General features: G+C 37.8%; 1 protein-coding gene and 2 long non-coding RNA genes across 4 annotated transcripts in view; 2 read left to right on the forward strand and 1 right to left on the reverse strand.

The window, feature by feature from the left end:
• Positions 1–13: 13 nt before the first annotated feature.
• On the reverse strand, positions 14–5,834 carry LOC136262994 (uncharacterized). Its single transcript, XR_010704418.1, has 3 exons — positions 913–5,834; positions 331–863; positions 14–266 (listed from the first exon to the last, which is right to left on the reverse strand). It is a non-coding gene; the product is annotated as an uncharacterized lncRNA (long non-coding RNA).
• Positions 5,572–17,187, forward strand: LOC136262961 (uncharacterized). Its single transcript, XM_066057383.1, has 5 exons — positions 5,572–6,085; positions 7,015–7,317; positions 9,583–9,738; positions 9,793–9,934; positions 17,056–17,187. Exons 1-4 carry the CDS (start codon positions 5,695–5,697, stop codon positions 9,930–9,932), a joined length of 990 nt encoding a protein of 329 aa, XP_065913455.1. The 5' UTR covers positions 5,572–5,694; the 3' UTR covers positions 9,933–9,934; positions 17,056–17,187.
• Positions 17,188–17,641: 454 nt separating this feature from the next.
• LOC136263117 (uncharacterized) overlaps positions 17,642–20,529 on the forward strand; it is a 206,026-nt gene continuing 203,138 nt past the window's right edge. Inside the window, exon 1 of one of the 2 annotated variants that reach the window (XR_010704463.1) lies at positions 17,642–17,685. This is a non-coding gene — a long non-coding RNA (uncharacterized lncRNA). Of the gene's footprint in view, positions 17,686–18,824; positions 18,890–20,529 lie in introns of those variants that run through there. The other variant, XR_010704464.1, reaches the window with a different exon arrangement.

Raw genomic sequence — 20,529 nt, forward strand, 5'->3', positions numbered from 1 at the left:
TTATCTGTGCTACTCTTGGCAATGATGTAGAAGTTGTGAATAGTCAAAATTACATTTTTTTACAAGTAAGGCAGAAAACCACAGTAAAAATTTAGCTAATACAGAGTTTTAAAATACGTACTCTAATAGAGCAGTAAGTACTTGGATAAATTAAAAGTCTTATTACATAAATAATAAAATTGCAATTATACCAAACTTCAGTGATGTCTGCATCTTGTTTTGTACTGCATATAATGGATCCATGGTGAAACATATTAATCAGGACACTTGAAAATGAGGACACATGGACATTTGGCTAAAGTGTCTCTTATCATGTGAAATTTAGGACACCTCAATAGTTAATCAGGAGGCTCTTTTTCTGTCCCAAGATGTCAAGTTTCACTGTAGAGATATATACACAAAGGTGTAGTAAACCTGCCAAAACAGCCTTTAACTAGAAAATGGCATGACAATACAGTATCTGTTATAGAGTCTGATGATATATAAATTTACTACTGGTGAACTATATCAGGCATCCTACAATTACTACTGGCGCATTAGGTATTATATATATATAATAATAAAAATGGCTACAGCTCCTGGGGTACACCATCCTTCAGAATGCCTGCCATCTGAGATGTGAGATTCTATGCTCTGACCACCCTTCTTATTTCAACAATTTCCTCTGCCCCTGGTGATCATGATAAGTTACCTCTGTGGTGACCATTGGTTGCTATAATGATAGCTGCTGTTTGCATTTTCATACACAGAAGTGTAGTCTACGTATTTCACTCTCTCCAACTATATAATATTATTTACATAAATAAAATCAACAAAACAGAAAGTAGTGAGTGTGTGTTGCCTCTATTGATGTGGTGTGTACACTGCAAAATATGAACATAGCATGGTAACAACTAGTTTTACATATCATACCTTTGCCATAATGTTCTCATCCCCAACTGTGGGCAATCAAGGGAGCATCATGCTGAACACTTGAAACATAGTATGGATATTAGGGATTTGCACTTTCACACAAAAAACATTGACCAGAAACCAGCCTCACAACACCTCTTTATTGTTTGAACACTATATGCACAATGCATACATGCACCTTTGACCTACTGTATAATATAATGTATACTGTTGAATTGCCATGCTAATAGCTGACCACATGTTGAGCAGGTATCAACACAGTACTGCAGCTAGCTAATTATATTACAGTAATTACCTTTAACTGGATGCATCATTATATCAATATGAGGTACATTGAGCTGCACACAGCCTGGGTACATGTACAGTAGTTACAACTACAGTAATTAGCTACACATGCAATTACAAATTAATAGTACAACTATCTACTTAGCTATAACTTAAAAGTTTCTACTTATGTTATCAAAGTTGTGGGCAGTAGATCAGGATTGGCATCTTGAACATGGGCATAGAACATGAATTATTAGGATCAAAATTGATAAGAAAATGATCATGCATGAAAGACTTCAGCTGTCTTTTGATGGTGTCCATTGATTGATTGAGATTGATGATTGGTAGAGCATTCCATGGGTGAGGAATACTATTGAAATAAGAATGTCCTGTGGCATTGTTCAAAGATTATGTATATTTCAATTTCGCTTTAGCAAATCAAGTAGTTCCAGAGAAAAAAAATGTAATTGTTAATGTTGAAACTGACAGTTGGATTTTTTAAAGTTGGATAAAGAATAGTACGTCAGAGAACTTATATTGATACATATTAAGTGGTAAGAGTTTGATTACTCGCTGTCGATAGTCACTAGTAAAGTCATTCAGAATACATTTGGTTGCACATTGCTAGAATTCTCTCAAGACTGTTAATATCAGTAATGAGATTAGGTCACCAAATAGGAGAACAGTAAGTTACAACAGATTGAACTAGTGATAAGTAGCTAGAGCTAGTTTTTAATTTCTAATGCATGAGATGATCTAAAAGTATGATGGATGAGACCTAAGCTTCTATACGCTTTGACTGAGATGTGATGTAATGATTTCTCCATGAGAGATTATTAGAAATACCATTATTACAATATGGTCTTTAGAAAAAGGTGCTTTTTGTAATTGTGTGTATAACCACAGTCAAGGTAGTCACTCTATACTATATAAGCAAGCTTTGCTCCAGCATATACTGTCAGATAATTGTAATCTTGATTGTGAAACAATCCTTGTTTTGATGAAAAATACCCTGTTATTCAATCTCAGATACTATATGTACTGTACTGTAGCTACGGTATGTATCCTAAGTTTTAAAAATTTACACCCTGATCTTTAGATTATTAATGCCTTGTGGTATAATGCAATCTCTCACACAAATTGAGTATTCAACAGATTCACATATAGCTAGAGTATACACGTACAGTGTACTTTTTTGTGCATGAATGAAGTTCTATCGACCAGAACACTCAATCACAAAAATCAGCACTCGTGACACATGCACAGCCTTGACTAACTAGTCTGGCAACTATTTCAGTCATTAGCACAAGTGTAGTTAGCTATTATATACTTTCACCTATATAGTCATCCCCAAAATTCCTGATCCCCTCTCTCCAAAGGAGAAATCCTATTACGCTGCCGCTTTGCATGAAATAGCTAATAACGAAAACTTTGATAGCTACTCCACCTCGTTTGGTACAGCCACTCCCAAAAATTAAGGCACCAAAAGTTATTAAGTTTGGCTGTGTCAGATCATAGCTTGCTACATGTATATAACATCAGATTCTGAATTATCACTAACAAATTTGTGTGCTAGCTATATTAGAAAATTGTACTTAGGTTCAAAGTGCTGAAATAAGTAGGATGGTGCAGGCTTATGGCAGGTAAAGTAAGGTTATGAAAATAATGTTATGAATGCACATACACTGATTAGCATTTAGCTACCTATGCCCAAACAAGTATACATCATCCTCTCTCTAAAACGTCATTCAGAACACAGTTCTCATCGGCCTGTGTGTGTATGTGTGTGTGGAGGGTACTTATAATACTTCAGTTGCATTTCTAAATGCCTAAATAGTAATTTAGGCATTTGCCCGGACTACTCCATGCAATATGGTCATCAGAGTCTTTCAAAAATCTTGATGAAGTTCTTAGTGTTTGTTTGCTGTCTGCCATTACTGATAAGCCAGCCTTTGGACCCGTAGAAAGAGAGTTGTTCTCCTTATATACCTGCTCGTATAGGTGGTTTGGGTGTCATAGTCCCTTCTATCCATTTTTCCTCTTCCTTTCCTACCTCCAAGCACATTACAGTCCCTCTTGTTCACCAGCTGATGAAACAATGTTTGTCTTGTCCTCTCAATATTTACCATCAGATGTTCTAGTGTAAGCGTGAGGCAAGGTCCTCACACCGTGCTGTCTTGTGCACCATGGCTAGGTCTTTTCCTGATCATCTCTTGCCTTCTTTGCGACAGGCTTTTGAGGCTGCTTCTGAGTGTGACTCATCAGGCTGGTTGACTAACCTCCCTATCGCTGCACATGGATTTGCCATGCCTAAGGGTGAGTTTAGGGATGCTCTTTGTCTATGTTTTGGTTGGCAGGTTCCTAACCTGCCTCAGACTTGTGTGTGTGGCAAATCCTTCACTGTACAACATGCCTTTAGCTGTCCTTGTAGTGGTTTTCCATCAATTCGCCACAATGAACTTTGTAATCTAACGGCGGAACTACTTAGTGAGGTATGCTCTGATGTTAGCATTGAGCCCGCTCTCCAGCCCCTGGATAGCGAGCCTCTTCGGTATGCCACTGCTAATAGGGAGGATGGTGCAAGACTTGATGTGGTATCCCGGGGCTTTTGGTGCCCGAACAGGCAGCGTGCGTTTTTTGACATTAGCCTAAGGGTGTTTAGTCCATTTGCAAGCTCCTATTCGCAGTCTCCTTTGTCCCACTGCTATGTTACCAATGAGCAAGAAAAGAGGCGTGCTTATGATGAGAGAGTGAGAGGGGTTGAGAGGGCATGTTTTTCTCCTCTGGTGTTTTCAGCTAGTGGTGGCATGGGGCCAACTGCTACCACAGTTTACAAGAAGTTAGCTTCTACAGGTGTGTTAGCAGACAAATGGGATATGAACTATAGTAAATGCTTGTTTTGGCTGAGATGTAGGCTTTGCTTCTCACTGTCAAGGTCTGCCGTCATGTTCCTGAGGGGACATCGATCTTCTGTACATTGTCCCATACCTGCTTACGTTGATCTGGCCTATTCCAAGGGCAGGCTCAATGCTGATACCCTCAGTATTTTACTGTCGCTGGTGTTATCCAGCTGTCCAGCATTTGACAGCCAGTGCTGGGGGTGGTGTTAAGGGCATTCCATCTATCCCGGGGAAAAAAAAGGTAATTTAGTTAAGATTTAACAGGTTCCAGAGTGGAACCCCCCTCCTGGCCCCCTTTAAAAGTCTGTATCCACTCTAGCATGGGGACAACTCAAGTTACAAACTATCCCCTACTAGCTAATTCATATAATACGTATCTTGATTTGATTTATTACATGTATTATCCTCATGGTAATTGGTATGAGTCATTCTCAATGGCGGATCCAGGATGGGGCATTTGGGGCAAATTCCCCCTCCCCACTCCCTTGTGGAAGAGCCAGCCATACTTTTGACTCTGATTAAAATACTAAACTTATGTCAGACCAAGATCATATAAAACTCTTGAAAATATAGGCATTTTACTACAAATTCACCTGAAACCAGTCAAACTAACTGAAATTGTCAACCAGCACCTTCGTGCGTACTAAGCGCCTCTAAAATTAATTATCGTGTTGATGTTGGTTAAGATATTCAGAGCCTTTAAGACTTCACAACCATCTGCAAAGGCCAAAATGACAAAAATAAACAGTGAAACACTGCTAAGAGGTGATTATTTGCTGGTTCAAAAATGCAGCAATTAACAAGAGAATCATCTGGCTCTCCCTAACCACCTACAACTTAGCCTGTTTGTGCCCCTCCCCTTTCCAGCTCCTGGATCCGCCCCTGATTCTTCCTTACCAGAGCTAAAATAGTAAAAACACATAACATACAGCACAAACAGGTACAACAACACACAGCTACAGTACATGTACTAACACACATCATTATTTAATACATACATTTAACAAGTTCAGTTCCAGGGATTATCTACCCCAGGAATCACGAACAATACGGGTAATATCATAGTATAGGTTGTTCACTGTGAAAATTCCCCTATCGTACCCTGGGGATGCCGGAGTTCGGGTGAAGAATCCCCTACAAATCCCCACTCGCTGCCCGACCTGGGGAAGGTGGGGCGTATAACATTGATACTGTTGCATTAATAGCTACTGTATATCTGACTCGAGGGGTTCCGGTCACCACCAGGTTTCACTGTCGCGCCTTAGTTCAGGCGGCTTATCCTTAATTTAGCCATTTAGTTGACTGTCGCCGTCCAAAGAGCACCAAATTAAACCGGCATAAAAAAAAATAAAAAAAAGTAAAACTTTCCAAGTATATGTTTCTACACTCGAACTAGGGCGTGTCAACCCCAACTACTCACGCGACTATCTCGTGATCAAAGTGTGTCAGTTGTGGGAAGAGCTGACAAAGTGCACTTCCGGTATACCAGACTCTTGAATTACCCGAATTAAAGCCCGACGTTGAACAGTGTCAGTTTAGTACAAAGTGGAACGCGCAAGTGTATCTGTAGCTTTCTGTATTGACCAACTGATTCAGTGAAAAAACTACGTACGCAATGATCACGCGGATATCCGAGTCAGATATCAGAAGTCAACGCTCCTCCCATACAATGTATTACACATTTAAGGTTTCTCTGATTATAGTTATCAAGGTTCTTTTGATGCTGCTGCCATTTTTGATAATAGCTGGAACGAATGTTGGTCGAGAGCGATGTAATGGCGTACAAGTCCTTACATCAGATGGAAATGAAAGATTTCAGACTATCTCATGCTTACCGAATTGCACTAATCAGAATTGTACATGGCTAAAATTACCCGTTTCTAGCGATCAACAACCGCCACATGGCTTAATCTTAACGTGGACACCAGATGATCCTAAAGGTCAATATATTTGTGTGGAAGAAAATAATGTGACAGTTGAAGAAGTACTGATTATTTCAGAATTTGGTAAGTGCCAATACTTTTGTCAGTAGCTACAGTATATATGATAAATATATGTTAAAATGTGTATGCAACAAAACAAAGTAACATAGCTATATACGTACCTGAAGGGACTTCCATCTGATAATCTTTAATCACATGCAAAATGGTGTATTTTCACTATTCTGTCTGTTCACAAATCCAATTATTATAAAGACTATGTAGCTAAGAGTTATACTTCATGCAGAGACTAACAGATCATAACAAACGAAATCATAACAATGACTGGGCATGGGTGCAATGACTATTCAAATTATTTGGCTGTGAGATGATTTCATCAATTAATCTGTGGAGTATAGTAGCTACACAACTTGTTTTCCTGTGGTCAACTGTCACATTTTTCATACAAGCAGAACTGAGACCATCACACTCAGTAGCATTTTAATATTGTGTTTATTGAAGTACTAATTCAACACTGAAATTTTAATTACTCAAATTTTGGAATACTTGTACATGTGTTTCTCTTTTTTTGAGGGTCGTTAGTTGCAGTGACTACCTAGCTCTCATACATACCTGTAATCACAATGTTGTACTGTACTTCACTTACTTGAAAGTAATAACTATTATTATTGTAGTTCTGGCTCATCCTTTTTTCTTAATGGTAGCTATATATTATATTTTAACTACACTCAATCATATGACTTTAACACTTGGTGAAGTGTGACATTTTATTCCATCCTATTATTGGGACAGAAATATAGTATTATTGCTCTTTAGTTTAAGGGTGTAAACTTGAACTGCAGTATGATTGCTTAGTTTAACAAAATATCAAATCACCTTGAGAATTCTCATGTTGCATATGCTATGTTAATACTATTACAACTACGATTATCAACTTTATTAAGCAGCTGGATATTGTTTACGGTGTCAATTTTATTGTGAATTGTTCCTTACAGATCCAACTTGTCAGGAGTGCTTCTCAGTTGACTTATGTGTTACGCAAAATAACTTGGAATTTGAACTTCGTTTTACAGTCTCAATAAATGAGTCATTGCTGCATATACAACCACGTCCAATGTGTGAACTTGATACAAATTTCAATATTACAAGTATCAGTCTAGGTAATTCTGTGGTATTCCAAAAAGAAGCAAACTTGATATACAAGATTAAATGTGTACTATGTCAAGATTCTGAATATACACTGTCTTATTTGTTCTCATCGCAAGAATTTGAGAATGCTCGTCATTGCTCTACAAATGGTATGTGTGTCTGTGAGTGTCGTTAAAGCACTTGATGGAAATTTCCTTGTTACCTAGTAGTACTTGTACCATAATGTAGTTGCAATACCACAAAACCAAAAAGATTAAATCATTTCAAAATTCCCAACCACTTTAGTTCTCAAGTTGCATCATCATAAAAGGTCACATTTTTTCTCTGCTTGCTTTAATATCAAAACTTAGTACTTTTAGGACAATTCCAAATGGTTTACTATAATCCATTGAATATGTGTGTACCTTTTCAGCAAAACATATTATGTGTATTTGCATATGCTAAAACGGATTTGTTTAAAAGTACAGTAGTTTAATCGCATTGCTGTTTACATAATGGTTGATATTATACAAGTAATGTATATTGCAGTAAGTTAGACATGCATGCAAAAAAAATGCAATACTGCATACTGTATTAAAAATAAATAAATCCATGCAAATGGGTACAGGCTGAGAACAGACTTGTGAACTTTCTGGGTCACACTACCATAATTTTGTTGATATAATACCATTTAGAGGGAAAATTTGGCAGGGGTAAACTTTGGCGAATTGCCAGCTAAATTGTACTGTAGCTATTAGATGAAACAAACAAACTTTGATGAATTGAAGCCTGTTGGATACTTGTACAGTAAATGATTTGAATAGAGAGTTGTTGTAAAACGCGTAAAATTTTGGTACACATAGCTTCAACAATTATTGGTGGGGTACAACACTCTAATACTTAAAACGACATTTCTTGATACTTGCAAATAGCTAGGCAATAAGACTAGTTTTCTAAGAAGCAGTCACATAAGTGACTGAATTTTGGAAAGTCACCCATATGGGTGTGTGTGAAATAATTAGAAATTTCATGTTTAGTGGGTTGCTAGTAAGAGCAGGGCACAGTTGTGAAAACATTTCAAGGATTTTCTTGTAATTTAAGGTATTGAGAATGGCTTAAAACTATCAACCAGTAGATTTGCACTATAAAGTTTGAGATTTGATCATTAAATATTTTATGTGTCAAATACACCCATATGGGTGATTTTCCAAAATTCGATCACATATGTGATTCAGTCTTAGAAAACCGGTCTTATCGCCCATGTCAGCAGATTCGATTTTTCACCCAGGACACACAGCTACATGAATAAACTATCTAATTCCACATTTAAAATCAGCTAGACTTGAGTGGTCTGGTTTTGCTGGCTGCTTTTCCCAAGCCCAGTGGCAATCCGTACGTGTGGTGTGGGGCCTTAATGGAGCTCTGGTCAGCCTGGGAATGACTGTGCGTGACTGTACAGCTCTGTGGTGTTGAATAAGTACCTCTGCTGTGAGTTTCCTTTCCTTTTAGCCAGTTGTGAGACCTCATTGGCTCCAAACTTGGCCTAATTCATCCCTTGTCCTTCCTATTCAATTTTTGAACACCATCTTGCCCACCTTCCAGGGCCCCCGCCTCCCACCCAATTTGCAGCTCGCCTGGTACAGTCAACCTCGGTTTAAAAACTATCTAAAATGGCGGGAAACTTAGTTGTTGGCTACTTGCACAGTGGATGCTCTGGAAGGTAAGGAATTGGTGTAAAACGTGTGAAAATTTGGTACACATAGCTTCAACCATTGGCAAGCTACAACACACTATATACTTAAAACCGGCATTTCTCGATACTTTTAAATAGGCGATAAGCCCGGTCTTGTCAGACTGGGTCACATATGTGTACTCATAATTTTATGCATAGTGACTTTGCCCAGGCTCATTACATTTACATGGGCAATACTGAGACAGACAATCAAGCAGAAGGTCTTAACTACCCAAAACAGTAGCCTTCATAATGCAATTATCTGTGTTGCACTTTGCTGATATTTAACACTTCTATAGCCAGTTTGCTTTTAGATACTGTATAGGTTGTCAGGATTGTATTGGTTGTGTTTTACTATCCCTGTTTGGTAAAGTTTAGTTATAAAGCTATAAAGCAGAGTCTATGCTTTTCTTAATACTGTCATTATTACATCACCACCATTACACCATGCAAAATTCTGGCTTGTGTTGGCCCCAATTATGACCACAACTGTCCACTAATTACTTGCAAATTTACATTTTAAACATTCAGTCACAACCAACATTCAACACTATAAAACATGTAAACACAATGTGCAGCCTTCAGAAAAGCTGGGGTTAAGAGTTGTGAAATCATGACCAATACTTAAATGTAAATACTTTGTGTTATATCCTTAAAGGTGTTGTTACATCTGTACATATGTATCTATTTTTGCATTGTGTAGAGGTTTCAGAAACATCGCTAACAGTATCTCCAACTAGTGTGTCTACATCCACAGCTACACCCTCAAGTATATCCACAATCATACCCACAAATTCATATACAACTACACACTCAAATACATTTACAGCTGTATCTCCAACCACAACCCCTACACCAGGTAAACACTCACACAATTCATGGCTGTATGCTTAAACTCTGTTTGATGGTGCAGGTAATGGATCTGATGGTTTATCTGGAGGTGGAATTGCAGGAATAGTATTAGGTGTATTTTTTGCATTAATATTCATTGCGCTAATTGTTTTCATTGGATACAAATTCTGTTGCCGAAAAAAGGATGAGATAGAGAGCTAAAGGTAAAAACTGTGATATGTGTATGCTGTCTACAGGCAACAGCTAGTGTCAATAAGTGTCCCTACTTTTGTGCGGGCCATTTATACTGTACTATATTAAGTAATGTAGCAAATCTTCTTTAAACTCATATGTGACTCCAGAATGCTACATGCTATAGAGCTAATATTGAACAGGTCATCGTTTATGAAGATAACTTGATTTAAAATAATTGAAATTATATTTAATTGCTACCTAAATATTATTACTTTGAGGTTGACTGGTATAACAGCTGGGAGACCATCCCCATCATCAATACCTATACCTGACCTCCAACCTACATACCCGTTACTATTTATTCGTACTAGTAATAGCATGGGTAGCAGTGAAATTTGGGATAAATACCACGAGTGTTGTATTGGAAATGGGGATAAATTTCACGAGGCGAAGCCGAGTGAAATTTACCATTTCCAATACAACTAGAGTGGTATTTATCCCAAATTTCACTGCTATACCCATGCTATTCCCAGTTAATACCATACTCGCTGCATATATGCATGCTGTGCATTAACGTTGCTATGTACGCAATTTGTCACTATGTACTAAACACGCGTCAACACTAATTAGCGCTACATTGTTAACATAAATTCTAGCCAATGAAATTGTAATTACAACTTTTTCACTGCTGTCAGTGAAATACGGGATAAATTTCACTGCTACTATTGAAACTTTTGTATGGGCAGTGAAACAGGTATGGTATATATTAAAAAACAATATCACACACCACATGTAAATTTAACAAAGAGTCCAGACATCAAATTTTAGTTTCACACCTGTGTGTGAGAGGATCGCACAGGATGCATTTTTATTATGAGATATATTGATCTTCCATAACAACATGCATTTTCATAAAACAAATGCTAATACAGTAGTTTGGGTGCAACATTCAATCTAATCCAAAACAGCCAAGCTGTAAAAAAAGTGTGCGGCCCTCAAAAAGGCTTAGGTGAAAAAGGATGTGAAATCCAAGGTGGCGGCCAAGAAATGGCTGTGATGGGGTCAATTGGCACAAAATTCACATGAATTGTCATTATTAAAATTTTTACCATTAACCTACCATCACAGCCATTTCTTGGCCGCCACCTTGGATTTCACATCTGTTTTCACCATAGCCTTTTTGAGGGCCGCACACTTTTTTTACAGCTTGGCTGTTTTGGATTAGATTTCACTTCTTTTTGTATTTGCATACCCCAAAGCCGGCCTATGGCCGGCTTTGGGACTTTTTTAACCTATATTTTTTTCTTTGCCACAGGAAGAAGAAAAGATGAAGCAGATGTACTTTAGATATTTCTGATTTTATCAGTAAATGTACAAATTATATCTAATCAAAAACAGCCAAGCTGTAAAAAAAGGTGCGGCCCCCAAAAAGGCCATGGTGAAAAAAGATGTGAAATCCAAGGTGGCGGCCAAGAAATGGCTGTGATGGTAGGTTAATGGTAAAAATTTTAATAACGACAATTCAGGTGAATTTGATGCCAAGACCAAGTGGCACAAAATTCACCTGAATTGTCGTTATTAAAATTTTTACCATTAACGTACCATCACAGCCATTTCTTGGCCGCCACCTTGGATTTCACATCTTTTTTCACCATGGCCTTTTTGGGGGCCGCACCTTTTTTTACAGCTTGGCTGTTTTTGATTAGATATCACTTCTTTTTGTATTTGTATACTGCAAAGCCAGCCTATGGCTGGCTTTGGGGTTTTTTAACCCATGTGTTTTTTTATTTACCACAGGAAGAAGAAAAGAACTTATAGAAGATTTTTAATACTTCAGATTTTATTAGTAATTATACAAATTATATACATATATTTATTACATGCCCATTATTCCCCACAGTATATTTTTTAGCAGCTGATCTCTCTACTGGGTGACTTAAAATATAGCTGAACTATATACAGGATGGTTTCTTTGTAGCTGAACTCTCTACAAGATAAATTCTTCTAGCTGATTTCTCTACAGGGTGATTTGTTTCTAGCTGAACTCTCTACAGGTAATTTGTTTGCAGCTAAACTTTCTACATCCATGGTGGTTTCTTTGTAGCTTAACTCTCTACATGATGGTTTCTTTGTAGCTGAACTCTCTACAAAGTGACTTCTTCTAGCTGAACTCTCTACAGGGTGATTTGTTTGTAGCTGAACTCTCCACATGATGGTTTCTTTGTAGCTGAACTCTCTACAAGGTGACCTCTTCTAGCTGATCTCTCTACAGGGTGATTTGTTTCTAGCTGATCATGAACTCTCTACAGGTGATTTGTTTGCAGCTAAACTGTGCTTTCTTTGTAGCTGAACTCTCTACATGATGGTTTCTTTGTAGCTGAACTCTCTACAAAGTGACTTCTTCTAGCTGAACTCTCTACAGGTGATTTGTTTGCAGCTAAACTCTCTACATCCATGGTGGTTTCTTTGTAGCTGAACTCTCTACATGATGGTTTCTTTGTAGCTGAACTCTCTACAAGGTGACCTCTTCTAGCTGATCTCTCTACAGGGTGATTTGTTTCTAGCTGAACTCTCTACAGGTGATTTGTTTGCAGCTAAACTCTCTACATGGTGCTTTCTTTGTAGCTGAACTCTCTACAAGGTGACTTCTTCTAGCTGAACTCTCTACAGGTGATTTGTTTGTAGCTGAACTCTCTACAGGTGATTTGTTTGCAACTAAACTCTCTACATGGTGCTTTCTTTGTAGCTGAACTCTCTACAAGATGGTTTCTTTGTAGCTGAACTCTCTACAAGGTGACTTCTTCTAGCTGAACTCTCTACAGGTGATTTGTTTGTAGCTAAACTCTCTACATGGTGCTTTCTTTGTAGCTGAACTCTCTACATAACGGTTTCTTTGTAGCTGAACTCTCTACAAGGTGACCTCTTCTAGCTGATTTCTCTACAGGGTGATTTGTTTCTAGCTGAACTCTCTACAGGTTATTTGTTTGCAGCTAAACTCTCTACATCCATGGTGGTTTCTTTGTAACTGAACTCTCTACATGATGGTTTCTTTGTAGCTGAACTCTCTCCAAGGTGACTTCTTCTAGCTGAACTCTCTACAGGGTGATTTCTTTGTAGCTGAACTCTCTACAAGGTGACTTCTTTTAGCTGATCCCTCTACAGGGTGATTTGTTTGCAGCTGAACTCTTTAGGTGGTGATTTCTTTGTAGTTGAACTCTCTACAAGGTGACCTCTTCTAGCTGATTTCTCTACAGGGTGATTTGTTTCTAGCTGAACTCTCTACAGGTAATTTGTTTGCAGCTAAACTTTCTACATCCATGGTGGTTTCTTTGTAGCTGAACTCTCTACATGATGGCTTCTTTGTAGCTGAACTCTCTACAAGGTGACTTCTTCTAGTTGAACTCTCTACAGGGTGATTTCTTTGTAGCTGAACTCTCCACCTGATGGTTTCTTTGTAGCTGAACTCTCTACAGGTTATTTGTTTGCAACTAAACTCTCTACATCCATGGTGGTTTCTTTGTAGCTGAACTCTCTGCAAGTTAACTTCTATTGATATCTCTACAGGGCGATTTGTTTGTAGCTGAATTCTCTACATGGTGGTCTCTTTGTAACTGAACTCTCTACAAGGTAACTTCTTCTAGCTGATCTTTCTACAGGGTGATTTGTTTGTAGCTGAACTCTCTACAGGGTGACTTCTTCTAGCTGATCTTTCTACAGGGTGATTTGTTTGTAGCTGAACTCTCTACAAGGAAACTTCTTCTAGCTGATCTCTCTATAGGTGATTTGTTTGCAGCTGATCTCTCTACATGATGGTTTCTTTGTAGCTGAACTCTCTGCAAGTTAACTTCTTCTATTGATATCTCTACAGGGTGATTTGTTTGTAGCTGAATTCTCTACATGGTGGTCTCTTTGTAACTGAACTCTCTACAAGGTAACTTCTTCTAACTGATCTTTCTACAGGGTGATTTGTATGTAGCTGAACTCTCTACAAGGTGACTTCTTCTAGCTGATCTTTCTACAGGGTGATTTGTTTGTAGCTGAACTCTCTACAAGGAAACTTCTTCTAGCTGATCTCTCTATAGGTGATTTGTTTGCAGCTGAACTCTCTACGTGAAGGTTTCTTTTTAGCTGAACTCTCTACAAGGTAACTTATTCTAGCTGATCTCTCTACAGGGAGATTTGTTTGTAGCTGAACTTTCTACCTGGTGGTTTCTTTGTAGCTGAACTCTACGAGGTGATTTCTTTTAGCTGAACTATCTCTTTCCATAGTTGCATGAACTCCCTACTTCTAGCTGATCTCTCTACAGGGTGAATTGTTTGTAGCTGATCTCTTTACAGGGTGACTTGTTTGTAGCTGATCTCTATACAGGTTACTTGTTTCTAGCTGATCTCTTGAATTCTCTTCAGGGTGACTGCTCTATTAGGATGACTGCTCTATTAGAGTATCTCGATCTCGCACTTGATACACCAAGTTGGATTTCGGGTTATAACTCCGTGGCTTTAAGTCTGATTCTTCTACACCATTGAAGAGCCTTTCTAAGATGATTACTCCATCTGTACAGCAATTTTCAAAGCATTAGCCTAAGCGGTTTATCTGGTAGGCGTAGCAAACAGTCGTTTTTTATTAGCCAATCTCGATTGCGTGATTGTTACACACTGTTGGTTTTGTCGTTGTATCTTCTTGGTTTTTAGCTCGATTCCTTTCAAACCACAAAAGGTTTGAGGTTTAATAGTTAACCTATTCACCCACCGATTTTCAGCTTCTTCCCATATACGCGGTTTACCCTGTAGGCGTGACAACATATTGGTGTTATTTTTAGTGAATAATCGCTCATAACTCTTTGCCTGTTTATTGTATTCCAGCCAATGTTGGTGCCGAGATGCGCCTTTATACCCCCCTTCTGTGTGCCAAATTTCAAGGCAATCGGATTTGGCGTTCGCGTTTTATAGCAGTTTTTGTAAGTGTGCGAAAAGAGGAAGAAAAATAAGAAGAAAAAAAACAAAGAAACTAAGCCAATTTTTGAAGTCGCATATCTCGAGAACGCCTGAAGCGATTTCGCTCAAATTTGGAATGTGGAGTCCTGAAGTTGGAGAGAGTGTCCACAGCAAAACTTGTCTTGTTTCATCAAGGCAGCACAGAGCTACGGAGGTGCGAAAATTGTGTTTTCTTTCTTCCTGTCAATATACTCACGGGGGTTGCGCGCCGGCTTCTTGGGCCGCACAACACACTACCGTGTGTCTTGATATACCAATTAATGACAAACAAGCTAGCATTACCCCTATTGCTTCAGTCACCAATTAAGCACATGGTTATGCCAGCAAAATCGGCTGGTCCCAACTTATATTACAGTAGGTGGGATACATAATTATGCAGATGATCAACATTGCAAAACCTTTTCATCAATATACAGAGTAGAGTGCCATTCACGAATGTTTCCCCATTGATATTTTTCCACTATAACTTGTAAAATGAAAACCATGTGTTCTGAGAGATAATGCTATGAAAACTATCAAACCATCTCTTTAAAACACTTCAAGTAAGTGCAGTGACCAGTCCAATAGGGAGCTTGTTCCAGGTATTGATAATTCATTGATTGAAAGAGTGAGCTCTTACATCCAACAAAAGTTTCTGGTAAAATATCTTTAAGGGATGACCTTCTGTAATATTGCAAACAGCATGTCAATCTTTTGCTATAGCATAAATTTAGGATTTACAGCTGTACAGTATGACATAACTAGTGTTTCAGCCACCCATCAAGTACAAATTTACTGTTTAGTTGAAATATGGGAACTGAGGCATAAATGCTGAACATAATCATGAGCACAATGAATAGAAATTTTGAGCATTGCAACATACAGCAGCATAATAGGTAGAATTAAGATCTTAATTGGCTACTCCTGACTAGCAAGAATTCATGTGGATGTTTCTTATGTCCCACAGTATTCTCACTTTATGGCTATTAAGTTTACTAAAATAATGCAACTAACTACTATAGTAAGGAACAAACAGTTAATACCATAAAGTCTATACTGCCAGTCAAAATCAAAGGACTAACAACAGCTGCTACAAACACAGAGTGGTATGCATATAAAGTTGTTCAAATGCTCATGCATACGCTATCATAATCAAAGATATTTCAAAGAAATTAATAATTTATGACTGTTTGTTTACAGTAATAATGGAGAAAGCATCCTTTGCATACAACCTGAATGAAAGATTGAGTTAATATTCTAATAGAGCAGCTGCTACAGTATGCACAGTCACACAGGTATAACATGTGACTTTTGTACTTGCTTGTCTTCTATGAAAGGATGGTTCTTAAATAGGCATAAGGCACCTGCTCCAAAAATTAAGCATTATACTTTTGAGCAGTCCTCAAAAAATCACCTATTATGCTTTTGGATTATTCCCAAAATTATATGCATCAACAATATTTCTTTATTGTAGTATTAGACCATTTACATTGATGTTTCAGATTCAAGTAGTTTCTATTGTTTTGTCTGGTTGTTATATTAGAGTATTTCATTTCTATGTGACTATTATTAGAGTAGTAACATTCCATTACCTCCCTATCTTGGGTAGAAGCCAGTTATATCAAAGCACTTTATTTATCTTTATTAACACTTGTCTTCTGCTTCACCTTGATCTCATGTCAGCACCTACTCTAATACAATGCTGTGACATACATGCGTCATTATCTCAGTGTGTAAGAGGGTCAAAGTGCTGTGATGCTTATCACACCTGTCCAGTATGTGGGTTGTCAGTTAGTGCATCAGAGTAAACCGTGAAGCTAGCTATGTTACACATGAGTAGGGAGAGGCAGACTAGTAAGATGGATACACACTGCTTAACATTTAGAATATACCTGAGAGTGGCCATGATGTATGTGAGTCACTTCGTGATGACTGCACAAATTATGAATAAACCACTAAAATCAGCTTAATGGTTGCGACTTGAACTGGGATAAAAAAAAGTTATATATCCTAGTACACTCAGGAAATATCTGACATGTGATTACCACCCTCGTACTGAGATATTATCACCTATATATTACATTGCTTTGTATGCATATTTTGTGCATATATGGCAATATGCATGCTATAGATATATTGTGTATTATTAATGCATATGTCTTTTGTTTTCTTACAGGTTTAAAGTGATTTCAAAAGCGTTTGCAAATATCAGTTTCTGCTTATCTATTGCAGAAGATTAACTTGTTTTAAAGTTGACATTTTACAGTGTACTCTTCTTATGAAAAGTGATTTGAACAAAGCACTTTATTTGCATATTTGTGTACAAATAGATGTATACATGTGTACATCTATGTGTACATTAATAATTATGTTTTCAATAAATAGGGACTGGGTATACATATTGCTGCACCTTCATTGTACATTCATATTGATAATAGCATTGGTGCATGCAGGTAAGCTGCTTATAGTGTGATCATTACATAAGTAAATACTGCAAATAGCAATTGCCACTTCATCATTTAAGGTGCTGTAAATATTGTATATACAGACGGAATTTGACACTAAAAACAACACAAGTACATAAATGGCAATAGCCAAATATGTACTGTGGAACTTGTCTATAACGGTCACCTTGGGACCAGATATATCTGGCCTTTATATACAGGTGGCTGTTATAGAGAAAACCTGCATAAGGTGGTCAGCAGCATTTTAGTGGCTATGCATGACCTTTATAAATGAGTAATTATTATTAAGAGGCTCACGCCAACCGCAATACAGTCTGGATATTTAGTACAGAAAGGGTAAGGTGAGTCTATATGAATGTTGGTTATAGCTATTGAATACGCTTAAGCAATAAAGCCTGATTGATTATATAGTATTCATTGAAAGGTAGGAAGTGTGATAATTGCGCATTAATTGAAACGGTACAGTGGTACCAGGAAATTGGCTTAACAAGCCACCATAAGTAGGCATTCCAGTATCCGAGATTTTTAAATAAAAAAATTCTCCGTATATTCCCCAATGGAACCCTGGCACAAAATAACAATTCGTGTTTAACTTGGGATTGCTCCGTAGTGCGAGCTCCAATGAGGATGAAAATCGCTATGGGGTTTGTCCACACGCTGATCATCATGAAAATATTAGTTTTGTCGTGCGCGTTACATATAAGTAAGTTTTGTGATATTTTGTAATCTTTTCAAGCCTGATAATGTATGTAGACTCGAATACTTTAAAACTTTTAAAAACGTACTGTTGGATGGAAGGTAGTCACTGGTGCTTACTTTAAAGTGCGTAGTTACTTCGCTCGGGTTAGCGATTTTCAGCTCCAGAGTAATTTTCTGATGGCTGTGTCATCAGCTCAAAAATACAAACCTCGATACAAACGACCTCAAAGTCGGCATAACAATGCCGTAATTGAAACCACAACTCCACCTTAGGTATTGTTGCATCATTGTGGCACCTCCACTTTAGTTTTTTACCTTTATAAGTTGTTAACTTGATGTTTTTACTTACTTGAGATAGCCACTTGCCTATGGGTATACACCATTGTATTGAGAAGTGTGCAATAGGTAAAACATATTTGCTCACCACAAAACATACAAAGATCGTTGAGATCCGATACGATCTGAAGTTACTCCCATTACATGTACAAACCTGCAGCTAGAAGCAACTGCAGTTTCAAGGTAGTCCAGATTGCTAGATGGCTTTCTGATTCAATTGTGCCATTTTCCCTTTAAAATGTATGGGGAGCCCTGGAGAAAAAACTGCATATACCTTTTTTCAGTTTTTAAGCACTGTGCATGCCAAAGTAGCTAATCCCAACCCAACAAACTATATATTTCTGAGATCAACATTCAATACTCTATCTATTGAGCATATAAAAAGTCCATTTTGTCCAAAATTTTAAAATCAGGCTGGAATGCGTACGGCATAAGCTATATGAAGGAGAAAGTTATGTATACAGTGATTCATAGGCAAATTGTTGGTTGGCCGTTATACGCATTAGACAGGTGACCGCTTAATGCAGACCACATTGCATACATTTGTATGGGAAAATATTTGGGACCTCGTGACCATGGCCGTTATGCAGAGGTGACCGCTTAATCCAGGTGACCGTAACACAGGTTCCACTGTATAAAAATATTATGCAAGTTTGTAAGGTAATGTACAAGATGTATGTATATGCAATTGTACAATACATGTTACTCATATGCACAGTGCAATACCCACCACCCTTTCCCACCCCACCTTTTCCCACCCCATCCCACCAATCCTTTGGGAGCTTACATGATACAGTCAACACCAAGTTGAAAAATGGTGAGAAACTCATTAACAAGCAGATTTACACCAAGAAGCTTATTACTTTTATTATTTACATGTCAAATGTGCCCATATGAGTGATTTTCCAAATTTCAGTCACAATTGACTATCGTAGTAGACTGAATACAGTATCTAGGCCTGTGCTCAAAATTTTGCCCAAAATGCTTTCAGGAATTTCCCTAAATTTTTCACCCATTGTGATCTTCAGTGTTACCATTATGCTTGCATTATGCTCCTAGGTTAGCAACTTTTCTCACAATTATCTTTGAACATTTTAATTAGCGAATGCTATATTAGAGTATTTCACTACAAAGTGACTGTTCTATTAAAGAGTATTGATATAATGAGCTAAGTTTCCACCGGCTGCTGTGTTAGGGAGTATCGATCAATTTTAATGGAATTAAACTCCACAGTTTGAAATACCCATCTAATATGCTAGTATTACGCCGGCATAACACTCCAGCCTATTATGCTTTTTATTATGCTGGCCTCGATGCTGGAATATTTTATGCAGGCCTAACAGTATCGCTCTATGTGGCAGCGCATTAACTATAAAGTTATAATTATATTACTGCAAGTGTATCCATGATTCCACATAGCTACAATAGACTGCAAGCTGTCTGTGGCCATGGATTAAATCAATACCTGCATGGCCTGGGATTTTTTCTACATTCCAGCATCTCATCTGATAGTAAGTCTTACCTTAATGTGTTCATGTGCTAATGTGGTCACTAGTCATAATTAAAAATGGTGTCTGATTTGCAGTACAACCAATACCTCCTCCACCAGTTGCCATGCCAGCACATCGGAGAGGTACGTATCTGGCCACATTGTTACATGATATTTGTCAGCATAGTTTTCAGTTACAGGTTTTTGACTTCTTATTTCATAGGCTTACTGTTAGCCTCCTTGCAGTTCTCTAGAGGGATAGTTGTCCAATAAATGGCTATGTTTACTGCATGACAAAAGTAATTAGTTATGCATGCATATACATGTTTGTATACCTTTTATGTAGTTAGCAGTAGTCATTAGTGACATTGTAGCTTTTATCTACAGACAAATTTTTATTAAGGCTTTACAGTGCAAGTGCTGAAGGTCTGTAGGACACCTGGTCCTACAGCCAGTTTACAGTTGTTGCATAAGAGGTTGAGAAAGGTGAAGAAAATCCATGACTGGAACTGGGCAGCCTCAAACCTGCAGCCATCCGATTAACACTCAAAAGCTTACAAGAGTCTTCCAGGCGGTTGAGATGTTTTCCCTTTGTCAGTTTCATGTATATGTATCCATAGGAACTCTAGAGAGTGACTTATTATCTCAAAGTACCCATGTG

The sequence above is a fragment of the Dysidea avara genome, chromosome 1 (genome assembly GCF_963678975.1).
Source record: "Dysidea avara chromosome 1, odDysAvar1.4, whole genome shotgun sequence".
NCBI classification, from domain to species: domain Eukaryota; kingdom Metazoa; phylum Porifera; class Demospongiae; order Dictyoceratida; family Dysideidae; genus Dysidea; species Dysidea avara.